Source organism: Sturnira hondurensis, unplaced genomic scaffold (genome assembly GCF_014824575.4).
Source record: "Sturnira hondurensis isolate 20B ecotype Veracruz unplaced genomic scaffold, ASM1482457v3 Scaffold0007406, whole genome shotgun sequence".
Lineage (NCBI taxonomy): Eukaryota > Metazoa > Chordata > Mammalia > Chiroptera > Phyllostomidae > Sturnira > Sturnira hondurensis.
In genome coordinates this window covers 11,821,149-11,845,630 of record NW_028080037.1, presented here as the reverse complement: position 1 = coordinate 11,845,630, position 24,482 = coordinate 11,821,149, and the positions used below count along the sequence as shown (strand labels likewise).

The following is a 24,482-nucleotide window of genomic DNA, read 5'->3' as shown; positions in this document are numbered from 1 at the left end:
TGCCATTCAGTCTTTATTGACAGAAGACAGTTACCAACACTACGCTTACACAGTCTCGGCATCACCGAACTTGGGGTCTTTGCGAATCGCCCAAACACCTTAACATCCTGGGGCATCACGTCACACAACACAGCTGAGCTGGGCTGCTCAGACGGGCAGCCCTGGGCTGTGTCTAAAGACAGTGATGCTCGGTGGGAAGTTCCAGAACGCAGAGCTTGAAGATGGCTCTTCAACACGGGTGTGGACACCAAGTCGCCCAGGCGGCTGGCAGACCTGCTGGTTAGTCGGAAAGTTCTGGCTCTGGGGTTGGGGAACTCTCGTGCACAGGAGCCCTCAGCCGAATCAAGTTGGTCGGGGGGTGGGGTGGGGCAGAGCTATGAGCCACTGCTGAGTTTCTCAGTCTCAACTGAGCTGGGAGGTCCCGAAGGACTTTCTCTTTCCTCCAGTCCACTCACCTGGCTCCCCTCTCACCCACCTGTCTGCAGAACCTACCACTTGGAAAGTCAGTAATTGGCAACAAGACCAAAAAACCCAAAAACCATTAAAATGGTCACAGGACAATAAAAAAGGCAAGAAATGCCAATACCCCCTTTGCGTTGCAGCTTGGCCAGCCCCCATTCACGGCGTGGGTCCAGCTTTACGTGGTTCAGTTTGCTTTCTTTCCATAGGGGCATCTTAAATTCCAGCGTGAAAAGCCCCCCACCATTCCCCATTCCTGTCCGACTGGCTCTTAGAAAGCCCGTGGGACCCAGAACTATGGTGCCTCCCCTCTAAGGTCCACGTGGGGAGCGGTGAATCACGACTGAGCAGCTAGAAAACTATCTGGTCCCTAATTTTAAAAAACAGGATGTTTCTCAGTATCAAAAGTGCTTGTTTGTTCTAAAAAGCAGCCAAGGCTGCAAAGTGATTAAGAGCCAGCTGGGGGTGTGATTCACGGATTCTTTAGGCGTTAGGATTGCCCGGTGGCAGAGGCGGACCAGCGAGTCTTGTTCCAGGGCCCACAGGCTGGATTCGAAGAGGTGGTTTGATTGGGCTCCAATAAATATAAATAAATGTACACAGGGCCACGGTGGCCCGGGAAACTGCTCTATGCACTTCTAATAGACTATCGGAGAAGCGGGCCTGGCGGCCGGCAGGGCAGGCACCCATTTCGGAGAGTTTATTCAGCCTGTTCCGGTCCAAGAGAAGTTAGGTCGCCAGCTCCACTCTGGGCCTCAGGGCCTGTCCGCTTGAGGCTGAGGCAGATGTTTCATCCAAGAAGAATAAATTAAAGGGCTTCCCTTCACCCAGGTGTTGCCTGGCTGCACCAAGGCGTCCCACAGTGGGCTGTAGGTCGTAGGGGGAGTCCAGCAGGGAAGCGGGCTGGAGGCCTCACATCTCAGGTCTCGGGGGAGGTCAGGATGCTTGTCCACTGTCCCCTGTCCGTCTGACCTGGGGGCCTCAGAGGCTCCCTGTGGAGGCTGTCGTCTCACAGCAGGGCTATGGGCTTGTTCCCTGGGGCCCCCAGGTACTGAGAGGAGGAGGGGGCGGCTGCTGCGGCCACACTGTCAGGGGTTGGGTACGTGGTGTACAGCCCTGTCACCTGCAAGTCTGGGAAGGACTGGCCACTGCTGCCAGACACGGCGGCCAGGCCTGAGGCCCCCAGCTCACAGCCCAGGGGCGAGTCTCCAAAGGCTCCCAGCGTGTCCAGGCTGAAGCCCTCGTCCTTCATCTCTTCCCAGAGGTTCCCTTTCAAAGACAAAAGCACTTAGGTGAGCTGGCTCCAGGTCACACAGACCCAAGTTCAAATCCCCCCTCGGGGAGGAGGCCAAGGCCACGTGTGGGATTTAAAGTCGCATGTTGCAGGAAGGGCAGGGCCTGGAGGGAGGTGGGCAAAGGGGGGCCAAATGGGGACCTATATGATAGTGTCGGCAATAAAAATAAAGTTAAAAAATAAAGTTAGAAAAAATAAGTTGCATGTTACAAGAGAACAGCTTAGAGGAGGCAGAGGTCCAGCCCCAGACCTTACCTTCCCACTGCGTGCCCTTGGGGACATCACTTCTGTCCCAGAGCCTGGGGCTCCCCAGAACGAAGTGGAGGTGATCTGAGAACCCGCCCCCAACACTTCCACCAGGGTACAGGTGGCAAACCCCTGGCCCGCAGGCCGAATCTGGCCCTCCACCTTGATTTATCCAGCCCAGCACCTTGTTTCTACCTGGCAGCAGTGCTGAGCTCTTGCTTAACTGTTAAGAAGGACTTACAGCCCTGGCTGGTGTAGCTCAGTGGATTGAGCACAGGCCTGCAAACCACATGATTGCGGTTCAATTCCCAGTCAGGGCACATGCCTGGGTTGCAGGCCACTTCCCAGCAGGGGACACATGAAAAGCAACCGTACATTGATGTTTCTCTCCTTCTCACCTTCCCTTCCCTTCTAAAGATAAATAAATAAAATCTTTTAAAGAAGGATTTACATTTACACAGTCCTAAAATTACATTTGGCCCTTTGAAGGCAACCTCGAGGCTGCTGTGGCCCCCGGTGAAAATGAGTTTGACAGCCCTGCTCTAGGAGATATGTGGAAAACACGGAGCCCTCATTAAGTGGCACCACCAGGGTCAAAGCCAGGGGACAAACAATGACTTTCCTTTCTTCATAGCCGTTGAACAGCACAATTACCCAGGGGGAGGTTCCAACATACCCATTTCACAGCTCTGACTGACTGACTGCCCCGCTGACCTGTCCATTTTCCTTGCTAGACATCCCTGGAGGGCAGAGGCTATGGGCTGGCCCTTAGGAGGTGCACCTGTGTCAGTGCGTGGATGAATCACAAGCCTTCACTGAAACCTGAACTTCCCTTGTTCATTCACTCATTTGTTCTCCTGTATCGAGGATGACATCATGTCCGGCACAGCGGGTCAGTGTGACCTGGCTTGAGGTTGGCACACGCAAGCTGAAGAAGCAGTTACGTTTGGGGTCAGTCGGACCCAGTTGAAATCCTGGCTCAGCCACTTGCTAGCCAGGTGACCTTGGGCCTTCACTTGGCCTCAGTGTCCTCCCTGGTAGATGGGGAGATGACATGGCAGCGGCCCCACAGGACTGTTGAGGATGAGGGGGGGACTCTGCCTGTGAAATGCTTGGCAAGATGCCTGGTATACAGTAAGTGCTCGTTAAATGCTCGGTGTAGTTTGCTTTTCCTAGGTGGCTGGGAAGTGTTTGTTGAAGGAATGAGCTGGGGGGTGGTAAATGCAGACAGCCCTCCTCTGTCTTTCTGCCCGCCCCCAGCTTTTCCCCTCCCCCTTCCATTCCCACCGCCCATTCCTCCAGCCTCACCCTGCAGAGCAAAGTCCATGATGCTGGGGTCCAGGGCATCCACCTCGGTGTTCATGTCAGTGCTGATGTTGATGAAGTCCACAGGTGCCCTTCCCATGGCCGGGTGCGGGAGGGGGCTGGGGCTCAGGTCCGGCAGGGCGTGGAGGGGTGGGGTCTGGGCCGGGGCAGGAGAGTCTGGGGCCAGCTGTGCCTGGGGCTGGACCTGGTGGTGCAGGGGGACTGACTGCAGGGACAGGGTCATCAGCGGCTGGGGCGGGAGCTGGGAGACAGCCAGGCAGCCGTGGGCCATGGCCACCGTGGTGGCGTGGGTCGGCACGGGGGCCCTGGGCTCCCCTCGTTTGCCAGGGCGTCGGCAGCTTTCGGGCCGGTCCGAGATCAGCTTGTCCAGCTCCTCTGCAGGCAAGTGGGAGAGGCAAGTGAGAGGCCACGGGACAGTTTCAGGGCTCTAGCCCAGGCCTGGGTTCAAGTCCCACCCTTATCACCTGCGTGGTTTTAGCAGAGCCTTATGGCCTCTGTGAACCTCAGTCTCTTTATCTAGGAGAGGGCATCACAGACTGCACAGGGTTACTATGGAAACACAGAGAAACCACAACCTCTGAGGAACTCTGAGGAATGAATGAGAGGAGCCTCAGTAATGATGTCGGCTCCTCTCCTGGGGAGAGGGCCTTGGAGGACTGCCCTTGAACCTCAGAACAGCCCTGCAAGAGGGAGGTGAGGCCAGAGTTACAAACCCCACGGGACTGGGACAACCTGAACACGCCCAGGGGCCTGGCCACTCCCTGCTACTGCAGTGGGGAGTGTGGCTCTGGGTTCGACTGGACCCTCCTCCCTGCTGCTGGGTACAAAGGAGACTGAAACTGCTCTCCGGTTCCTTTCGGTTGTCAGCTTGCACCTCACTGACTCTAACACACTTTTTGAGACCAGACCACAAGGGTCCCAAGACCTACTTGGGTGGCACCCATTTTAGGAATGAGAACACTTAGAATCTAGAAGTTGAAGTGGCCTGACCAGGGACGTCACACTACACTTGGGTGAGAGGTGGCTCTGGGCCTCAAGCCGGACCCCAGAGCTCACTGTGGGCTGGGAGTCGAGGGATGCTGCTTTGGTCCCCTCCCGGCCCCACTGCACTGTCCAGCCTCTGAGCCCCACCCCCACCACACACCCACACCTCACATGGGCCCATGGTGCAGGGCCAGCCAGGTGTTCCCAAGGCTGGGTGGGCTCAGCCTCCCCTTTCCCCGCTCCGTTCATCTGTCGCTTGAATGTCTTCCCCTTGACATCTGTTACTTTTAAAAATGCAGATGCTACATTTTGTCTAACACAAAAGTAATTCCCACACAGGGCAGATGATTTGGAAAACACAGAAACGTGCGAAGGGTCTAAAAATCATCAGTAACGATATATATATATATGTTATATATCAAAATCTTGACAGCAAAGATTTTGGTATATTCCAGTCTCTCTTTATAGTTGGATATAGTTATATAGATGTGTGTGTACACATACATACAACTATACATGTGAGTGTGGATATATATGTAGGGGTGTGTTACATACACACACACATATACCCATCTTGGGTTTCTTCTACCTACACTGCCGGGAGTGGAATAACCGGGCCCAAGAGCGGGCCCAGCGCGGGGATGTGACCTGCCCTTTCGCCCTGGAAAGACCGAACAGCGCGCCTTCCTGCGCACTGTCTGCGCAGGCGCCAGTTTCCCACAACCCCGGCCCGCACGGGCTGTTCGTCCTTTGTAAAGCTGCGCCAATGTGTTAGAAGGTGAGAACGCAGCCTTCTCCCATGGTGGTTTGATTCGGCATTTCTGAGTGAGAGGCCAGGGGTTGCTCAGTGAGACTCAACAGCCCTTCGTGTGTCTGGGCAGGTGCCTCCGCTGACTAGCCACTGGGGAGCCTTGGGGGGCGGCGTGCACGGGCGGAGGGAGGGAGGTCCGCCAAGCACCCGTGTCCCTGCTATGGTAGCGGGGACTTGTTCCCGGAGGGGAGGGGCCTCACCGGGGTTGGCCATGCTCCGGCGGATGGCCGCGAGGTCCTTCCTCTTCCACTTGTTCATCTCCTCCTCCATCTTGTCAATGCGCGCCAGGTTCAGGGCCCACAGGCAGCCCTTGCGCGAGGACCCGCTCATCTTGTTCTCCACCTTCTCAAAGCACTTGTTCAGGGACAGGTTGTGCCGCACCGAGTTCTTCCAGCCGTCAGGTGCTGTCTGTGGGGAGAAAGGGGCAGGCGGCAGTGCCCTCCAGAAATTTCTCTGTGAAGCCCTCCTTCCCCTCCAGGGGGCATGGCCAACTCAGGCCTAGAGGGGCAGCGCATGGTGAGGGTTTGTGGCAGGGTTAAATGGCATTGTCTAACACTCAACCTTGAGTTGGGAAGACAAGAGAGAGTGGTGGGGACTGTGGCAAAGTGGAGGGCCACTACTCTGATTAAAGGGGCAACTGCAGCCTTTGTTACCACATGAGAACAAGGCCCAGAGCTGCTGGGTTTTCCGCTCTTTCTCTCCCACTCAGGAAACAAATGGGCGGGATGACGCTAATACATGAATAACTGGCCAAGTGTATGAAATGCCGATTATTTTTAAATACTTTCACTTTATTGTTAGGTAACTAGATGCTGTAATGGACCTCATGCCCCACCCTATTCTCTCTCTGCTCTCCTCCCCTTCCCTCCCTCCCCCCTCCCCCCCATACACATACCACTATGCTACAATATTGCTGCTAAGCACACTCTCCAGGTTAGGGACCCCAAAAGGTCAGGCTGCTCTGACCTCTTGCTCTTTTGCTTGCTTGATGCCAACAAGGGTAACATTACTGATAGCCAATCACATGCCAGGTGCTGCAGGCCCTTTACAAGCAGAATCCTCACTAACCTGGCTGGCTGGGCATCGTTCTGCCCCAGATTCCAAATGAAGAAACTGGGGCTCTCACCAGGTCTGTTTTGCATCATCATTATATTTTACTGAGTCTGTGCTGAATAACTAGGTGGACCCCTCTACCCTTTGCCCCTGGGATGCCTAGTGAGCTCCTCTTCATCCATCAGAGCCCAGCCCAAATTCCCCCTTCTCTCCCTGGATTGTTGGGCCCAGGTCTGTGTGAGTGTGCATGTGCAAGTGTCTTTCCTGCCAGGTCTACAGGGGTAGCCAGGGCGGCTCAGTTCATCCTGGGGGCGTTGCTGGGTCTGACAGGGTTAGGCAGAGGTCAGAGCAGCCCTAACACCCCTGCCTGGGCTGGGCTCCTCACCTTGAAGTAGGGAAAGTGCTCCTTCATGAAGCTGTAGATCTCGCTCACAGGCAGGCTGCCAGTCTTGCTGTTCTTTAGGGCCATGGCGATCAGACAGCTGGAGGCAAAGGGTGGGCAGGCCAGGCATGAGGGAGGTGTCTCAGGCTGGCAGCCCAAGGTTGCCTCTGCCAGGAAGCCTGCCCTACTTGCCACCCCCCGCCCCCCGGCCCCGGTACCTGCCCCTACACTCATACAGCGTTAACTATAAATACCTCTTCATAGCCTTACATCTTCCCTGGCCCCTGCCCCTTTCCTTGACCCTGAGCTCAGCCATTGGAATCAGTTTGAGAAACCTCATCTTTTCCTCTCTTTATCCCTTCCCCCTTAGTTAATGTCTATGGGCCTTTAGACTTTAACTATGCTGTTTACCCCCCACCCCTAAATCTTGTGAGACACACAATGCTATTATTTTGCTGACTTTAGACATCAGAGGGAACTGAAGCTCAGAGAGGCCAAGCCACTTCCCCAAGGCCACACAGCTTGTGAGGGACAGAGTGTAGTCCTGGGCTCAGTTCTGGGGTAGGTTCTCCTCTCTGGGGACTGACTGCCCATGTGATGGTCTTTCCCAAGAGCATATACCACCTGGGGGTTCCCCAGTCCCCCAAACCTCCCCCTTGGAAGTCTGAGCCACCACATCTCGCTGTCCGAGGTGCCCTGAAGGCATCCTTCACCCCTCTCCTCCTTGAGCCCCCTCAGCCCGGCCCACCCTGGACCTCACCTGTATGAGTAGATGGGCTTGGGGTAGTGTTTGGGGTGCAGTTCTTGAGATGAATGCACAGCCATGCGGGGCTGGGGGTAGGGAGGTCGTGCCCCAAACGGGGAGCCATACAGGCCCACAGGAGGGCACTTCCCGCAGGCAGGGGCAGGGCACAGGTAGCAGAGAGAGAGAAGGTGAGAGAGAGCATAAATCACTCAGAGCAACCCCGCCCCCACCCCAGTCTAGAGAAGCAAGATGAGATGGGGGGGTTATAACCCCCGGAGACAACCTTGTCTCCACCTTGGCAGGGCTTTGGGGAAAACGGAATGAAGGGCCCCAGGACATGGACTCAGTGGAGAATGTTACCCCCATGTCCCAGCTGAGTAAACTCAGAGGTCCCTGGCCGGTCAAAGTCAGGGGTGTCTGCCTCTGAGTCTGGAGCCCTCTGAGCCCCTGGTACCTGCTGGGTGCCTGGGGGGAGTGAGAACCGTGCTTGGGGAGCTGGGGAGTACATCTGCCGTGGGTCGTGCAGGCTGGAGGAGGGCTGACCCCCCACAGGGAACTGGCTCATCTGCGGGGCAGGGAGAGGAGGAGACAAAGGGTCAGGGGGACGGAAGAGACACCAGACCTGCAAGACACCCCCCGGCCTCTCCCCAGCCCACACAGCAGCACTTACACCGGCTCTGTGGCTGGCCAGGGGGCCCAGGCCCAGCATGCCTGGGGGGGCCATGCCAGCCGGGCCATGAAGCAGGGGGCCTGGGGCGGCTCCCACATGGAGGTCGGCCACCCCAGCCAAGGAACCTGCAAAAGGAAAGCAGAGAGATGCCGCTGAGCTGGAGAAACGGCAGCCACAGGCACCTCCAGAGAACAGAGCTGGGCCCCACCACTGGGGCCAGACACATAGTAGGTGTTCAGCAAGTCACTTCCCTCAGGTGTAATTATGAAGAGTGGGTTCCTACTGGCTGTATAACCGTGAATCAGCCTCAGTTTCCCCACCTGTACAATGAGGCTATTGACATTACCTACCTATACAGTTGCCATGACAGTTAAATGAGATGATGTCTGTGAAGTGCTTAGCACACTGCTGAGCACGCAATACTGTCTCAGTAAACGTGAGCCACAAGTAATAACCGTGGTAATGATGATGTAATGAATACCTTGTCCTTCATGAAGCTAAAACATCAATTCATTGTTCATCTTTCCTCCTCCAAAGCGTGCCTCAGTTCCCCAGTGCCTCTAGGTCAGGTCCCGCTGCTTTTGTGCCTCCTTGCCCCTTTGCCAAGTCCTGCTCCTCTGCAGAGGGTTAGTTCAGGAATAGCAGGTGTACAGGTGCCCCCTGCCATCCCGTGCTGGGCCTGTGACAGACATTGCTAATCTATCACAGATCTGCCCTGCGCCAGCCTGATTTTAGGTAGCCACCTGCAGTCAAGCAAAGCTGACCTACAAAACGATCCCGCCCTGGGCCATCTCCTCCAGGAAGCCTTCAGGGACCCTCAGCTCTCCCCTGAGTTCTGGCTGCCACCTGGGCTCATCCTTTGTGTCTTGGTCTGTCTGCCTTGTCCTTCTTTCTCTGACCAGATGCCCTCAGCTCCATGAGAACCGGGACCACATCTTATGTGACTCAGTGTTCCAAATGCACAGGGACAGGCACACAGGAAGTACATGGCAACGCAGTGAAGGAAGGGGCTGCCTTATGTCACACTTACCTCTGATTGAACAGCTACTGTGTGCAAGACACTTTCTGCACTGAATGCTCGCAACACCCAATGAGGACAGTCCTGTTATCCTTTCATCACAGATGAGGGACCAGGTCTGAGGGGACAGGCCCTGGGTCACACAACAGCCCCCTCAGGGATTCTGGATCATGGGTTGACATACTACGACCGGCAGGCCACACCCGGCCCACAGCGTGTCCTTGTAAATAAAGTTTTATTGGCATACAACCACGCCCACTTATTTACATATGGTCAATGGCTAGTTTTGCACTGCCATGGCTGAATGACCTATACAATCTAAAATATTCATTACCTGGTTCTTTTTGGGAAAAGTGTGCTGACCTGTGCTACAGATGCTTTGGCCAAGAACAATTTGTTCAGTGGCAGAAATACCCTAGGTGCCCATTTTTTTCAAGTATTAATACTTTCAATGGACTGGGACGGGTGCTTTTATCGATGGCTTTTGCTGAGCACTTTGTAGGCATTTAACAGCTGTGGTTGCAGCTGGCTGCCGTTCACTGGGAGCGCCTCCGGGGTCAGGCCCCGAGTGCTCCGTGCTTTCCTAGCTTTCTCTTCATCTCTAGACCGAGGGGTCAGTGAACTTCTATGAGGGGTCAGATAGCAAGTATGTTAGATTTTGCTGGCCATATGTTTTTGTTTTTGTTTTACAACCCTTGAAAAATGTAAACAGCATTCTTTACATAAAGGCTGTAGAAAAGCAGGCTGCAGGCCAAGTTTGGCCCGTGGGCCACACGTGCAGACTGCCGGGAGGGGCGGGTCTGCCTAATTCACACTGAAGCCGCAGCTTGCACCGGGCCTGGCATGTAGTGGTAAGCAAAAGAACAAATCCTATCTCTCTGAGGAAGACAGAGTGAGTCACATACAACAGCTGTAAAGACAGGCCCAGAGGGAGAGTGACCTGCGGTTGGGTGGCATTTCTAGGTATCACCCCTCCCCTGTACCACCCTCACGCTGTCCCACCTTGCCCCTGAGCCTACCTGGGTGTGGGTGGGGCACACTGGGGCCGCCCAGGTCTGCGCGGCCACTTGCCATCTGCTGTAGCCGAGGCACATCCACAGCCGTGAGCCAGGACAGTGACTGCAGGTCCCCGGGAAGGTCCTCATCGCTGGTGGTGGCCAGGAGCCTGCAGGGAGGGGCAGGAGCTCGGGAGGGGTGGGGAGCTCAGGCTAGTTCCAGGGGTCTCCCCAATCTCTGAAGCCTTCCCCTTAGCCCCTCACCCCCCCCAATCCTCCGTCCTGGCCCCAGGACCCTCTTTGGCAGCCAGGTCACACATCCTCAAATCCCTCCTTCAATCACTCTCTAAACACACACTCATTAGTCCTTATCCCACAGTAATAGACACTGGTGTTTGCTGAATACTTATGAAGTAGCAAGCACCATATCAGAGGTATTAACACATTTAACATTCCCAGTTAATCCATAAGGTCAGTATTAGTATTATTCCCATTTTACAGGTGGGAAAACTGAGGCACTGGGCTCAGTGCTCAAGAAGCACAGTCCCATTCAATCCCCCACAAGCAACCCCAAGAGAAGGATATGCCCATATCCCCCTTTTACAGATGAAGAAACTGAGGCTCAGAAACTGAGTCACTGGCCCAAGGCCACCTCGTGGACCAGGAAGTGCTGGGGCTGGAACCCAGGCCACATGGCCTGAGGCCCAGGCTCTTCCCCATGACCCCAGGCAACCCCCCACGGCTCCATTTAGGACCCCCTCCCCCAGAGTGCTTAACAGATTCATGAGCAAAAACATCACTTTCCATGGAAGGGAAAAGGCTGCCCCCTGAGGATGCCAGGGAGGTACCCCAATTGTGAGAGAACTAGGCCCCCCACCAGCATCTTCTCCAGGTTATAATGGGGCTGCCAGCTGGCCCGGTGCCCACACCATTCCCCACCACGCCTGCCCCCTGCCGACCAGGGGCCGTCTGCCTGCTGCCCTGAGGACCCCGTGCTCCAGATTCTAAGCCCTGGTTTCACAGACAGGTGCCTCGGGGCCCCACCGAGCTATGGGGGAGAGAGGAAAAGGGAAGAAATGAAGCCCCTGGTCTCTCATGTGCATGTGCTCAGGGACCCACAGCGGGGCATGAGGCTCCACCCTCCCGCCGTGGCCAGGCCACCTCAGCCTGGTGGGCTCCCTCCCCTCTCTCCTCCTCTCTCTCTCCCCACCCCCGCCCTTCTTCCCCTCTCTCCTGCTTTCTTTTTCCTTGTGTTTTAGGGCCACAATTAGCGTTGCCATGGCCACTGCTGCTCACTTGTCGTGGGGCCCGGGCCCTCAGCTCACCAGGCTGGCATCAGGTGACCGCCCAGCCGCCCCAGCGATTGGCTGCCTTGTAGGAAAACAGGGCCTGGAAGCGATTTGAAAACTCGGCCGGCCCGTGTCAGCATCGGCAGTTGGCCCATTGTGTGACAAACGACTGTTGCCCCTGTGGCACGTGGCCCCCATTGTCCTGGGGTCTCAATGCAATTGTTTCTGCAGCCGCCCCCCACCCCTCCCAGGCTGCCATCTCTTCCGCCTGCTTGTAACTCATCTAGCTGGGTGACAGCCACGCCCAGGCTGGGGTGACACCATCTGTCCCCTCTGGCCCGTGGAGACCATGGAGTGAGGCTGAGGGAGTGGGCCACCCGCTGTCAGGAGCGCCTGCCTGGCCCCCTACCCGTCCCTCCTCACCCCTAGCATCTGGTGGTTCGAGTCTCACTCCTGCTCCGTGACCTGCTGAAGCTGCCCGGGCCCTCGCCACCCCGCCTGGTGCTGGCACCAGGGCCACACAGAGGAGAGAAGCTGAGCCCTGCTGGCAGGCTTCTCAGGCTGGGGGCCCTACCAGAGCCCCAAATGGTAGTGGGGCGACTTATAAACAAACCAGGCTCCTGGGCGCTGTGAATAGAACCTCTGGTGGTGGGGAGTCTCACGGACTGTGCCTTGGTGGTTAGGAGCCCAGGCTCTAATCCTGACCTCCACTCCCTGTGTGCCCTGGGGCCTCGGGCTTACCCTCTCCGGGCCTCAGTTGATCCTCTGTGAAATGGGCATAAAGATAGTTCCTATCTCACAGGGTGTTGTGAGGGTTAAATGTGTTCATGCAGGTCAAGCACCCAGAACAGTGTCTGACTTAGCTGTCATTAATATTAACACCAGCGTTAATGTTAGTGATCGTCTCAGTCAAGTCCCCTGGGGACTGGAAGAACTTGGAAGGTCTGGGCTCTGGGGTCATGTACACCTGCCCCTGCTGCCTCCGCCGCCGCCCCTGGTGGCCTCCATTTATTGGGTCCGTCTTGTATGCCAGGCCCCGGGCCGCATGTCTCCTCCATTTCGAAGACAGAGAAACCGAGCCCTGAGCAGTCTGGAAACGCGCCCAGCCCATCGCCCACAGAGCGAGGGCCACCGAGGTGACCCCGTAGTGTGTGGCTGCCTCACAGCAAGGGCTGAATCAACTGCCATCCTGATTCTTTTTCTTGCTATTTGTGGACCTCATGGGCTCCCTATGTCTTCAGCCCCACCCCCCTCCCACCTGTGAGGGGCAGCCGCTGACCGTAGCCATCGATGTCTGTCCCGCCCCCGACCACCCACCTGCACACTGTCCCTGCGCCACAGCTTGTCACTGCCATTCCCCTGCTGGGCTGGCCCTTTTCACCTTCCCTCTGCCCCCCTCCCCCAACTGTGCTCGTCCTGGAGGTTCACTTCTGCCTTCTGTTCTTAATGCAGAAGTCCCCTCAGACATCGCCCGACCTCACCCTTCCTTTTACCCATGGGGAAACCGAGGCCGGGAAAAGGGAAGCAGTTTGTTCCCAATGTCGGAGATCAGGAAAGGACCAGAGGTGGGGCTCCTGTGCACTTCCGGGCCTAGGAACTTCCTCTGGCCAGTCTTTGTCCCCTGGACCCCAAGCTTGGGGTGGCTCCCATATTCTGACTGCCCCCTCCGGGTCCCTGAGCCTGGCACGGCCATCTCTCTGCCCTTGCTCTGCCTCCCGCTGCTCAGAGGGCTGGCCCTGCACCTGCCACCATCCTGTGTCCCCAAACACAGTCATGCTACTTAAACATCTGCTTGCGTGACCCCAGGCCACCAACACAGCGCACGACTGACACAGGCTGTCATGTTTAGCGCGTCTAGTGCTCACAGAGCTGTCCTCTGTCTCCCTGAGTTCTTGTGACAGCTTCAGGAGAGGGGCAGGGAGTATACGGCCCCACTTTACAGGTGGAAAAGCTGAGTCCAGAGCGGTCAAAGCGAAATCATGACCAGGACTCGAACCCGGGTCTGTCTGCTCCAGTCTCGGGTTGTTCCCAGAGCACCATGGGGCCAAGACACAGACATTCTCTGGGGGAGACACCCCTACCCCGAGTCTGGGGCTCTCAGCCAGGCCTGCGTGAACCAGCTCTTCCCAGGAGCTGGGTGCAATGTGGAGTCCAAGGCCTAGCCCAGACGCTGAGTCCCATGCGTGGGCTGTGAGGCCTGGGGAGCTGAATTTTAATGCCTCCCAGCTGCCGTGCAGGTGGGGCAGGGGCTTGGGCACAGCTCAGGCACTGACCGAACAGACCTTGGTGTAAGTCCTAGTGACTGTGTCTGTTTTTATATGCGTGTGTGCATCCCCCCCTCTCTCTCTATCACTGTATCCAAGGGTCCCTGTGATAAAGTCCCGACCCTACTCTGACTGTCTGGGGCCATTAGATGTGCTTCCAAGCCTTCCTGAGCCTCGGTTTCTTCATCTGTACAATGGGGTCAACAATGATGGAGGCACAGCCCCCACAGCATGCTCTTCATAAATGCTGCTCCCCCACCCTGGACATCCAGGTGCCTCAGTCTCCCAGGCCCGTCCCCACCCCACACACCACTGTCCTGCATCCCCGCCGCCAGGCTGCCCAGAGCCACCGAGTCAGGCCTTCTGAGGAGAAGGTCTGTACCTGCACTTAACATGCCCCCCACCCCCAGCTGATTCCCACATGGCTGGGGCGCTGTGGTCCCCATCTGGCTCAGGTGACCCCATGCTCTGATATGGGCGAGTGGCTGGCCTTACAGCCCCAGGGGCAGTACAGGCCCCAGGTGGGGCTCAACCTTGACCACATCCCTCCATCACACCCCCACTTATATGCCTTCGTCCATGCCTCTGCATGTTCTGTTCCTGCACCAAGGGTGACTTTCATTCTCTCTCTCTGCACCTTGAGCGCCCCCGACCTGAGCCCCCATATCTCTGAGCCCCAGAGAGCACCCCAGCTGGACATAAAGTTCCATCTTCCCCTGAGCCCAGCTAGCATCCCCAGGTGTGCAGGGGTTGCACCTCCAGGTCTTAGGGCCTTCCAGTCTGTAGAGAGGAGGCCAGGACGGGGCAGAGCCCACCACTGGGTGCAGGTGGCCCCAGCAGCTCCTAAGCTGAAGCACCCCTGAAGGAGGAGCCGTACCCTCAGAGCCCAGTACAGGGCTGGGCATTGAGTGGGTGCTCAGTGAGCTCCTCTCGGTCCAACAAATGAGCAAAATGAGCAAACAGCCCTAAGCCTTCCAGGTGCCCCCCACCCAATTTTCCCCAGGGTCAGGCAGGGTGAAAGCCTGCAGGCAAAGCCTGGGTGGGGGAGCCCTTCGTGTGTGGCCAGCCCTGAGCTCAAGTGGGCTGCGTGTTTGGTCTCGTGTCAAACTCACAAAAGCCTGATCAGGCAGCTCTCGGCACCATCACTGCCTTCCCACTCACCAGAGGGAGCCGCTGAGGCCAGGGAGGAGGCAGGCTTGTCTAGGAGGCCCCCCCACTGCCCTTTCCGCTGCCCCATGAGGATTGGCTGCTGACACGTGCTCTCTGAATCCCGAAAACCCTAGCACCTCGCCAGCCAATCCAGAGCACCACTAGCCACATGTGGCTATTTAAATTTAAATGAATTAAACTCAAAACGACAGGCTTGGTTTCTGCGTCCCACCAGCCACATGGCAAGGGCTCGGTGGCCACACATGGCCACTGGCAGCCACAGTGGACAGTGACGGAAGTTCTACTAGGTGGCAGTGCTCTGGAACATTCTCTTCCATCTTCATGGAAAAATCTGTGGTGTTCCGCATCGCTTTACTACGAGTATAAATCCGATTTAGGTTTGGAGAACTCAGGTGGACTTTGGAGTGTTAGTGTGTTTCGCTAGAAAAGACCCCCCTGGCCCGTGCCCAGCAGGGAGGAAGGTGCGGGGAGAACCCCTGCAAAGCTGGGAGCTGTGCACTGAGGCAATGCATAACATAGTGAGCTCTCCGTCCCAGGAGCATTCAAGCAGCAGCCGAGGAACCTGGCGGGCCCCTGCTGGGTGAAAGAAGAACCCAGCCAGCCTCCAAGCTCCCTTTCAAAGCAAAGACCCTGGAATCGATGACGATAGGGTGCGGTAACCCCCTAATTGCAATTCCGAAGTTTTATCATCCTGGGCCAGCTCCTTCCCCTCCCTGGGCCTCAGTTTCCCCATCTGTAAAGCGGTGGTGGCCGAGTCAGGGCACCACTGGCCCTGGACTCTAGGAGGGCAGAGTAGCTCCTGGTTAGAAGCAGGCTCGGACCCCACGGCAGGCGGGCCTGAACTCCTCCTAGCTGTGTGACCTGGGGCAGGTAACTCGCCTTCCCTGGGCCTCAGTCTCCCCATGTGTAAAATGGGAACAATAATGGCACCTGTACTAAATTTGGCATCTAGCCTTTGGCTGAAAAAAGCAGGTTAAACTGTTAGTTCAGGGTCTCAAGCGTGAACCCCGACAAGGCGTCTCTCTCCAACTAAGTGGGGGGTTTGTCACCAATGGGGGGTCCTCATCAGTGAGCGGAGAGCTTTGGGGGCAAAAAGAAAATGAAGACCTATCTGGCACTTCCAAGCCTCCTCCTGAATTCAGCAGTTCACCCAGAGCTCCCCACTGCACCCTGGGGTGGGGGCACTTCTTTCTCTTCCAAGCTCAGCCACACCCATCTTTCCCTTTTGAACACCCGTGTGGTCACCCGTAGGGGCATCATCACCCCCTTTCACAGACAGGAAAGGGGAAGTCGAGACAGGTGACTGTGCCTCTACAGCCTCCTGGCAGCACCTCCCACCTGCCTGCCTTCTCCAGGCCTCGGTTTCCCCATCCGGAATGCAAGGGGTCGAGCCTTGTCCATCTCTGTGGGGCCGCCACTGGCTACCCAGGGTGGGGACCGTAGGAGTGGGCAGCCCACCTCTGCCGGAAAATGGGGGGGAGCTGAAGGGTACAGCTCCACTCTGGAAGGGTCGGGGCATGGAGTGTCCAGGGCAGGAGGGAGGGTGGTGCAGAGCCTGGGAAAGAGCAAGGTGGCGCCCTGGGAAAATCGCCACCAGAATAACACCGTCATCAGTGTCATACCCCAGCTGCCCCTTTCCTTGAACACTTCCCCTGGGCTTACCACCACGCGGGCTCCCTGGGTGCCCTTGTGAGTTTTGCTCAGAAGGCTCTGGGCTCATGAGGAGGCCCAGACCCTCCACGACGCCACACGCTGCGCCCACCTCAGCTGGGGATCCCAGGTGGCTCCCCCTCATTGCTCTCTCTGTGGCATCTCAGTGTAGTGTCTAGGAGTATGGGCTCTGGGGTGCGCCTGGCCTGAGTTTGAATCCCACCCAGACACTTAGTCACTGGGGGCCTCACTGTCTGCCTCTCTGAGCCTCTCGGTCTGTCCCACTGTAGAATGGGGGTGGCGACATGTTTACCCATCTCACAGGGCGTGTGTTTTAAGGCCCGAGTGAGACAGTGCAGGTGGGTGTCCTGCTTGTCGGTGTGCATTGAGGGCTAGAGCTTCACATCACCACAAATGTCCCTGAAGAGGAGGGACTCAGCATCGAGTGGGCCCCGGGGGACGGCCACCAGCAGAGTGTCGGACACTCAAGAAGCATCTGCTTCATTCCACAAATATTTCCCAAACTTCTGCTTGCCGGGCCCTGTTCTGGAAGGAGACAGAACCCCTTCCATCCAGGAAGATCATTTTCTAACTGACCTGGGAACGCAGAGGAAGGAGAACCAGCCCATGGTGTGCCCACCTTCCCGCCCACCCTCTTAGTTGTGCACCTTCTTCACTCCCTGACAGCCTGGCGTGGGGCGGGGGGGGGGGGGCTACTCATCAAACCCATTTCACAGATGGGATCGCCCAGGCCCCGAGAGGGGAGGAGATGCCCCTCGGACACCAGGCATGTCAACCAAGGAGCTGGGATTTTAACCACCCACCCTGGGGTCTCTTCACTCGGCCACTCTGCCAGTTTGGCTGAAATAAGTCACACTGTGGGCAGGAAGGGCAAACCATTGTCATACTCTTTTTAGAAGAATCGGCCAGGTGCCTCCATGGTGACAGAGCCATGGTCAGGGGACCCTGTGGTGGCCCTGGGCAAAGGGAGACACCACAGCAATCCACGGCTGCCATCCTACACGGACCGGGCCACCACCCTGATGTTAATTAACAATGTCCTTACTCAGTTGTGCTGCTGGAAGGATGGTAGATGAACCAGGGGAGCAGGGCACCAGAGCGGGGAGCCCAGGGAGACCTGGGCTCCAGGCCTAGTTCCACTCCTAGTGGTGGGCGGTGCGGAGTTCGGCTCAGGTGCTAGAGGGGTGTTTGTGAGACACCCAGCAGCCAGTGTGGCCTTTCAAAAGGGACACCAGAACCCATCTCTGTCCTTAAAACCAATCAAGGGAGTAAGAGTCTGGCTCCTTGCCAGGATGATCTAGCCCTTGGCTGTCTCCTCCCCTCCCTTCCTGTCCCCTCTGTTCTAGCAAACCCATTTATCTTTTAATTCCTCCAACATTCCGAGTTCTCTTTGCACATGCTGTCTGTTCCTTGTGCTCAAAATGCTGTTCCAGGTTCCTGGCTGACTTTTTCTCATGCTTCTGGTCTCAGCCTAAACGTCCCCTCCTCTGAGAGGCTCTTCCTGGCCACCCCCAAACCCTAGTAGCCCTTGCTGTGTTGCAACAAGGTATTCACTTATACCTGTCTCCACTCCTTCACTCTAGGAGGGCAAGGAGGGGAGGCCCTTCGTTTCATTCGGCTCCCAGAACAAGGCCTGCGGCAGCCTGTGGGTGTTTGTTACCTACCTGCTGGAGTAGAAAAGGAAAGAGGGATCCCCCACCCCAACTCCAACATATCTTGCATTCACCGATCTCTTCCATTATCTGCCCAGCTTAGATGCCACTGCCCCCAGGAAGCCCTCCCAGACCAGTATGCCGTCTCCCAATCTATCGTCCCCTAGAATAATTTGTGCTATTTGTGTCCACACAAAGCATGAGCCTCCAGGATCACCCATTACTTTTACTCCTGGAAGACAGGGATGATTTTGTCTTACACCCAAGTACAGACTCGGTGGCCAGTCGGGACTGTCATTCTTTCGTGTGACAAACACTTGTCTGCCCACAAGGAGCTGGACCCCACAGCCACTGCCCTGTTTGCCAAGGTGAAATGCGAGGGGCGTGCTTGCAAAGGAGCGTGGCCGCTGCATGCACAGGACCACGTACATTTGCGGGTAGATCACAGCGTCCATGGGCATCTTTGCCTACAGAGCTAAGGTGTGGAGACCACACCAAACTCTTCATTTCTTGGGGTTCCTTAAAGTTGATATAGAACTGGGGCAGTGGAAGGAACATCTGTTTGGGGTTCAAGTCCCATCTGAATCCCTTTCTAGCTGTGGGACCCTGGGCAAGTCACTTCGCCTCTCTGCACCTCAGTTTCCCCATCTGTAGCATGGATTAATTATGATGATTCCTACCACGGAGGGTAGATCCCAGCATATAGCGGGTGCTCAAACCACGGTCCTTTCTTCCTTCCCACTGTGGTCTCTCCTCTTGCCTGATATGGTCACAGGGAAGGGTCTGGCCTAAAAGTATCATCGCTGGGGGGGTCAGATAACCACCCCAGCAGGGCAGGGACACGTCTGGCCCTCCCTGGGATGTCGTGTCACCTCCACTCTGGTCACAAGAGGAAGTTTCGCCTGCCTTCTCCAGATGTGGTTGGTAAGAAACTGTTACATCCCCACAAACTGTCTTTGTTTCTAATCCAACCTTCACACGGAAGGGATTACGCATTTCACAGAGGTGTTTACTTGGCTAACATATATCTTTTGTAACCGTTTCCAGGACAAAGAAAACCAAAAGCAATCTAGCAAGCTCAGCAACTCCCAACTGGGCCAAGAGTGAGCGTAATCTTACAGGATCATACTGAATGTGGGACGGACAATCTTCCCTGTCTAGGAGCTGGTGCAGCAGGGCTGGGTGTGAATATGCGTTTTGGTGGGTGGAACCATGAGACCCCTGGGCTAGACCACACAAGGGCTGCCTCTCCTCTCGGCCCGCAGGGCAGACCGAGGAGGTGTTCTGGCACCTCGAGGGTGAAGGATTGTCAGGATGTCGGGATGGTCACCACCCCTGACAGATGGAGCCCCCGTGACCCCTGCAAGGAGGTTCCAGCTGGTGGGCGGAGCCACGCTCATGTGTGGGTGAAACGGTCCCCATGCACAACTCCAGGGCAGGCTGGGAGGAAAGGCAGGTGGGGTCTGCCTGTCCTGGTCCATGCAGCAGGATTTCCTCATCACTTGCGTGTACGGCCCCCTGCATTTCCATGGACACGTCACACCTCAGGTGACATTCACCCAGCTGTCTGTCCACCCAACAAACATATTATCTGCCGTGTGTCAAATGCTGTGGCTCATGGATGAGAGAACCAGCATCTAGAGAGGAGAAGGGGTTTTGTCCAAAGTCACCTGATTTCTTAGAGGAGGGACAGAGGATCTGGCACAAGGATCTCGAGGAGAACCACTGGGCTACTTGGCCCTGGGGGAAGGGGAGGGTGCGAGGAGCCGGCGGCCAGCCTGCTCTCTGAGCCTCCGTTTCCCAGTCTGTAACAGGAGCTTACTGGGCTCAGCCCCTAGAATAAACTCCAGAAGTGGAGGCAGGTGGTTAAAATCGGCAGCCCCTTCCTGCATGCCTGCCTCTGGGCGAGTCCTGGCTCTGGGCGGCTCACTGCACCCTTGTCTACAAAGTGTGGCAATGCCAGCACCTTCCTCACGGTTGTTCCCACAGAGACGAAGTGGGGTGGTGCCCCTGCGGAGGAGCTTAGCAGGTGCTTCAGAACTCGACTTCTCAGCACCGCTAAGAGTGGACTTCCCTCCGAGCCCTTGAAACGGGAAACCAGCTAACCCACGTTGAGCACGAGCTGTTTGCCGTTGGGAGGTCAGGGCTGCCCCGCCCCCTGGCCCCTGGCCACAGTGTCGCAGGCAGGCTGGGAGACTGCTGCCAGTTTGCTGTATAGGCCCAGCCACTGACTCCTGACAGCTCCCCGGGGACAGGGCAGTCGCCTCCAGCTGCTGCCCACTCCCCCCGCCTCCTGGAACGCAGTCATTGAAAGTTAACGGCCAAACCCAGCCCCTGGGGATAGAGGGACAGGCGGCTGAGTGGAGGGCTGCGTGTGGGCTGGACCTGCAGCCTGAGTGGTCCTTGGGAGCCATTCTCAAAGGCATCGAGGGTGGGGGGTGAAAAGCCCATAAACCTCTCCAGGGCTATGATACAGGGAGAAAAAAATAGAATTGGTTGCAAGGGGTGGGGGGTTGCTGTATGATCATAAAAACTTCCCCTCCAAGGGCTCCGTCCCAAGCCTGGCTCAACACTGTGTCAGGCTGGAGGCTCAGAATCCCCCCAATAACCTGCAAATTGGGTTCTCTCATTGTTCCATTGCACAGATGGAGAAACCGAGGACCAGAGAGGGACAGCGACTTGTCCAGGGTCACACAGCTGGGAGGTGGTAGCCCCTGTGCTCCTCACCAGTAGGGCCTTGGGAGGTGGCAGCCACAACACTCTCCAGGTGCAGTCACCTCAGGTCCAAATTCTCACTATACCCAGACCTAGCTGCACCATCTTGTGAAGCCATTTAATCTAGTTGAGGCTTGGTTTCCTCATCTGCCAAATGGGCACAATAGTGCCACTCTGATGGCTGGTTGTGGAGCTGGTCATAATGGGTTAAGAAACCACCAGTTATGATGATGGTGATGATGGTGATGATATTCTGCCTTCTGGACATGCTGGCTCTTTAACACAGAGAGCAGCCCTGAGCCCCTGTGAATAAGAAAGGCTGGGCACCTACTTCCCCAGGATCCTGAAACTGGCAAGGAGCAGAGCCAGACATTTTTGCTTCATCTTGACAACATCCCCATGTGGCGGGTGCCATTTCTCTCCCCGCTTTATGGGTGAGGCTCAGAGGGCTCCCCAGAACCACAGCCAGAGCAGCTGGGATTCTGACTGACGGTGGAGCCCAAGCTGCTAATCCTCAGGCCACCCCAACTCCGCCTGCCATCAGCCAGGGGCGTCCAACCTATTGGCGTCTCTGGGCCACACACTACATACACCACACTAACGAGAACTGATGAGTGAAAAAAAGGTTTTAAGTAAATTTGCGATTTTGTGTCGGGCCACATTCATAGCCATTCCAGGCTGCATGCGACCCCTGGGCCGCGGGTGGGACACTCCTGACTGTCTTTTGACTCTGGAGGGAAGCCCAGAGGTCTTCAGTTTTGTGATCTTGGGGAGTGCCATTTCGTTTCTCTGAGCCTCAGTTTCCCCACCTGCACAATAGAACTAGTCAGAGCAGCCTCCCGGGCTGAGGTGAGGCACTGGCATACAGTGGGTGCTCACAAATTGCTCTGTGCCTGGCCCACATCTGGGGTCCCAGCTCTGTGCACAGCAGGTTCTCAGCAAATATTTGAATGAGTTTGTGCCTCCTTGGAGTCTCGGGAGGCAGCCTCTCTCTTACTAAGGTCTTCGGTCTTCCCCACAGGACACTGGCGGGGGCGGGGTGTGTGAGGGACTTCTCAGGCCAGCCCCTGTCCTGTTCCTACTCCATCCTCGGGGCTGTCCCCTCGACCCGCTGAAACGGTGCTTGCATGGGAGTGGGGCTGGGGACCAGGTCAGGCCTCCCAGGGCTCAAGGGAGAGAGCCTGGGAGGGGACTCCAAGCCCTTCCTTTTTTTGTCTAATCCCTCCCACTTACTGTGTGACCTTGAACAAGCCCCTTCTCCTCTCTTGGCCGGTTTCCCCATCAGTAAAAGAAGGGGGCTGGACTAATTGACCCATGTCAGGGACTAATTGGCCCTTCCAGTCTGAAGTCTGAAGACGAAAAGGGGAAGCCCTCCTCGCCCACCCACTTGTATTTCACTTCATTCTGTCTGAAGAAGTAATTTATTTTGGCCTCAGTCTCCATCTAATTTATTCTTCAAATACATGAGACCTAGAAGAGACCTTGAGACCATCTAATTCAAGAGTATCATTGAACTGACAAGGAAATGAGGCCCAGAGAGGGCAAGGGACTTGCCCAAAGTCACACAGCCACGCTTGGAACCCAAGGGTTCACCCAAGGAGGATGAAGCCAACCCACCCAAGTTTTGGGGGGCATTTCCTGGAGCACTATTAGGGCCACTGGAGGAAAGCAATGGCTGCTTTTGTCATCTTAGCATTCACCAGGATGCCCAGTCTCTAGCTCAGGACAGGACTTCTCTTGGAAGGGACAAAAGACTGCAGGCATTTAGTGGCCCCACTGCCCCAGGCTACAAGCTGGACACCCTCAGAGAGACCCACCGTGAGATCAAGACTTCCTAGCTCTCCTGCTAAGTCCCAGAGTTTAACGGCACAATAGTTTTCAGAGACCATAAACAGCACATCTCCACAGGAAACAATCACGACATCCACCATTCATCATTGCTGAAGCCCTCACCTGTATTCCTGGGGAGCAGGGTGGTGGCTTTGCCCCGAGTTTCGAACAATTCCTGACATTATGGACGAGATGTCACTTTCTATCATCTCCTTGGAGAAAAGACAAGCAGAAAACAAAGCTGCCATGAGCGACGGTGCGGGCAGGGCAGAGACCCACAGCTTTCCCACAGTTCTGAAGGATGGAGCTCAAACAACCAACAGTATACTTGGAAAAAAAAAAAGAAGAAAGAAAGAAAAGAAAAAAGTACTAGAGGATTCCTGAGTGTCACAGGTCACTTTCCCAGCGCAATTGTACAGGGTTTTAGAAGCGAACGAAGAGAAAGGAATGAAATTCCAGGTTCTTTCGAATGAATGGGGGAAGGGCAGAGGAAGACTCTAGAATCTAAACGTCAAGGCGTAGACGATGTGGACTCGCAAAAGAGAAATCAGAAAAACGTGACTCCCTTCCAAGCCTAAGATTTTCAGGCGCAGCTCAGTTTTGATCACTTCACAAATAAAAAGCAAAAAGCAAGGCGGTTTGGTGTGTGGTGCGTGTTTCTCTTGGGGAAGCCAAATTCCCACTTGCAAAAGGAATAATCTCGCATGGCGCCGGCCCTGGAAATGCCTTCAGAAGTGCCGCATGCCCTTGTCGGAAAACGCATCCAACCCGCACCCCACGGTCGCCACACACAAACACAGCCTTAAAAAAAAGAAGTGTCCCCTAAGTTTCTCAAACTCCACGCCTGAAATGTACACAGAAACCCACCCAAGACTCTCAGATCCGCCCCAGAAGTCATTCAGGGATTCCCGGGAAGGGAAAAAAAAATGGAGCAGAATAAGGCAGCCCCCGCAGCCTCTGCGCCCGGGTCTCCAGCCTGGTAAGGGATGCAGGGCACTTCTCCGGAGAAGGGAGGAGGGAGCAAAGCCGACCTTGCAAGGCGGTACCTGGAGCCGATCCTCGCCGGGCCGCCGCTACCCGCGCTCCCGGGGCGGGCGGGGGTTTCGGAGGGGGGACTCCCTCTCGCTCGCCCCTCGCGTTCTGCAATTTGGCCGCCGTCGCTGCAAGAACCGTTTTTAAATTTCCCTCTCTGGAGCTGTCCAGCTCAGAGCATGCGCAGTAGCCGTGCGGGGTCTTTTCCCCTAGGGTCAGTTACAGGGCAGGGTCAAGGGGATGGCTGCGGGCGTTTCCCAGCAGCAGCTGCAGCCTAGCACGCCCCGGGGCTCCAGGTGGGGTGGGGCGCAGGCATAGCGACACCCCTCTTCAAACTTTACCCACGGTGGCAGCAACTACGAGTCCGCGAGCCTTCACTGAGGAGCAATGGGAGGGCGATTTAGGCCAAAAGAATTAAATTGCAAAAGGATGCTGGGTGCATTAAAACTGGCAACCCGTCACTGCCCTTCGGGAAAGGAGGCGGGTGGGTGGAGAGATCTGTTGCGACCCCATCTATCCCCTAACCGGGGGGACGGGCCAGGAGGCCAAGTCGGGCCCCAGGTAGACGGGGATTCCGGCCACCTGTCCCTTTAAGAAAGTTGCGCCCGCGCGGGCTGGCGCGCTGCGCGCGGCGGGAGGGGACAGCGGCCGGGAGCGCTGCGCTGGGCGCCTCCACCTGCTGGGGCCGCGAAGGGGGGCCAGGCTGAGCGCCGCAGCCGGGCGCAGGGGGCGCCCCGGGTCTGCGCGCGGCGCCCCCCTAGCCCGCGTGGAGAGTGAGTCGGCCCTGGGCTGGCGCCGTGGGGCTCGCGTGCGGCCACGGCCCGCAGATGCTGTAGAGGCTGCGGTGCTCCGGGTCCGGAGCCGCGATCCGAGCCA

The 24,482-nt window shown here is 56.5% G+C and overlaps 1 protein-coding gene across 1 annotated transcript; it reads right to left on the bottom strand.

The window, feature by feature from the left end:
• FOXN4 (forkhead box N4) lies at window positions 1–24,177 on the bottom strand. Its single transcript, XM_037052314.1, has 10 exons — window positions 23,621–24,177; window positions 22,698–22,786; window positions 10,008–10,153; window positions 7,971–8,095; window positions 7,755–7,865; window positions 7,316–7,443; window positions 6,559–6,655; window positions 5,321–5,528; window positions 3,308–3,700; window positions 1–1,728 (listed from the first exon to the last, which is right to left on the bottom strand). The coding sequence occupies exons 2-10, from the start codon at window positions 22,781–22,783 to the stop codon at window positions 1,469–1,471; spliced, it is 1,554 nt and encodes a 517-aa protein (XP_036908209.1). The 5' UTR covers window positions 22,784–22,786; window positions 23,621–24,177; the 3' UTR covers window positions 1–1,468.
• Window positions 24,178–24,482: the final 305 nt, after the last annotated feature.

Bases quoted from the DNA above. Each gene is read 5' to 3' on its own strand.
- FOXN4 (XM_037052314.1), bottom strand. From the start codon at position 22,783: ATGATAGAAAGTGACATCTCGTCCATAATGTCAGGAATTGTTCGAAAC. The intron at 7,866-7,970 runs GTAAGTGCTGCT...CCTGCCCCGCAG, and splicing joins TGGCCAGCCACAGAGCCGGT to ATGAGCCAGTTCCCTGTGGG. The intron at 3,701-5,320 runs GTGAGGCCCCTC...ACTTGCCTGCAG, and splicing joins CCGGAGCATGGCCAACCCCG to AGGAGCTGGACAAGCTGATC.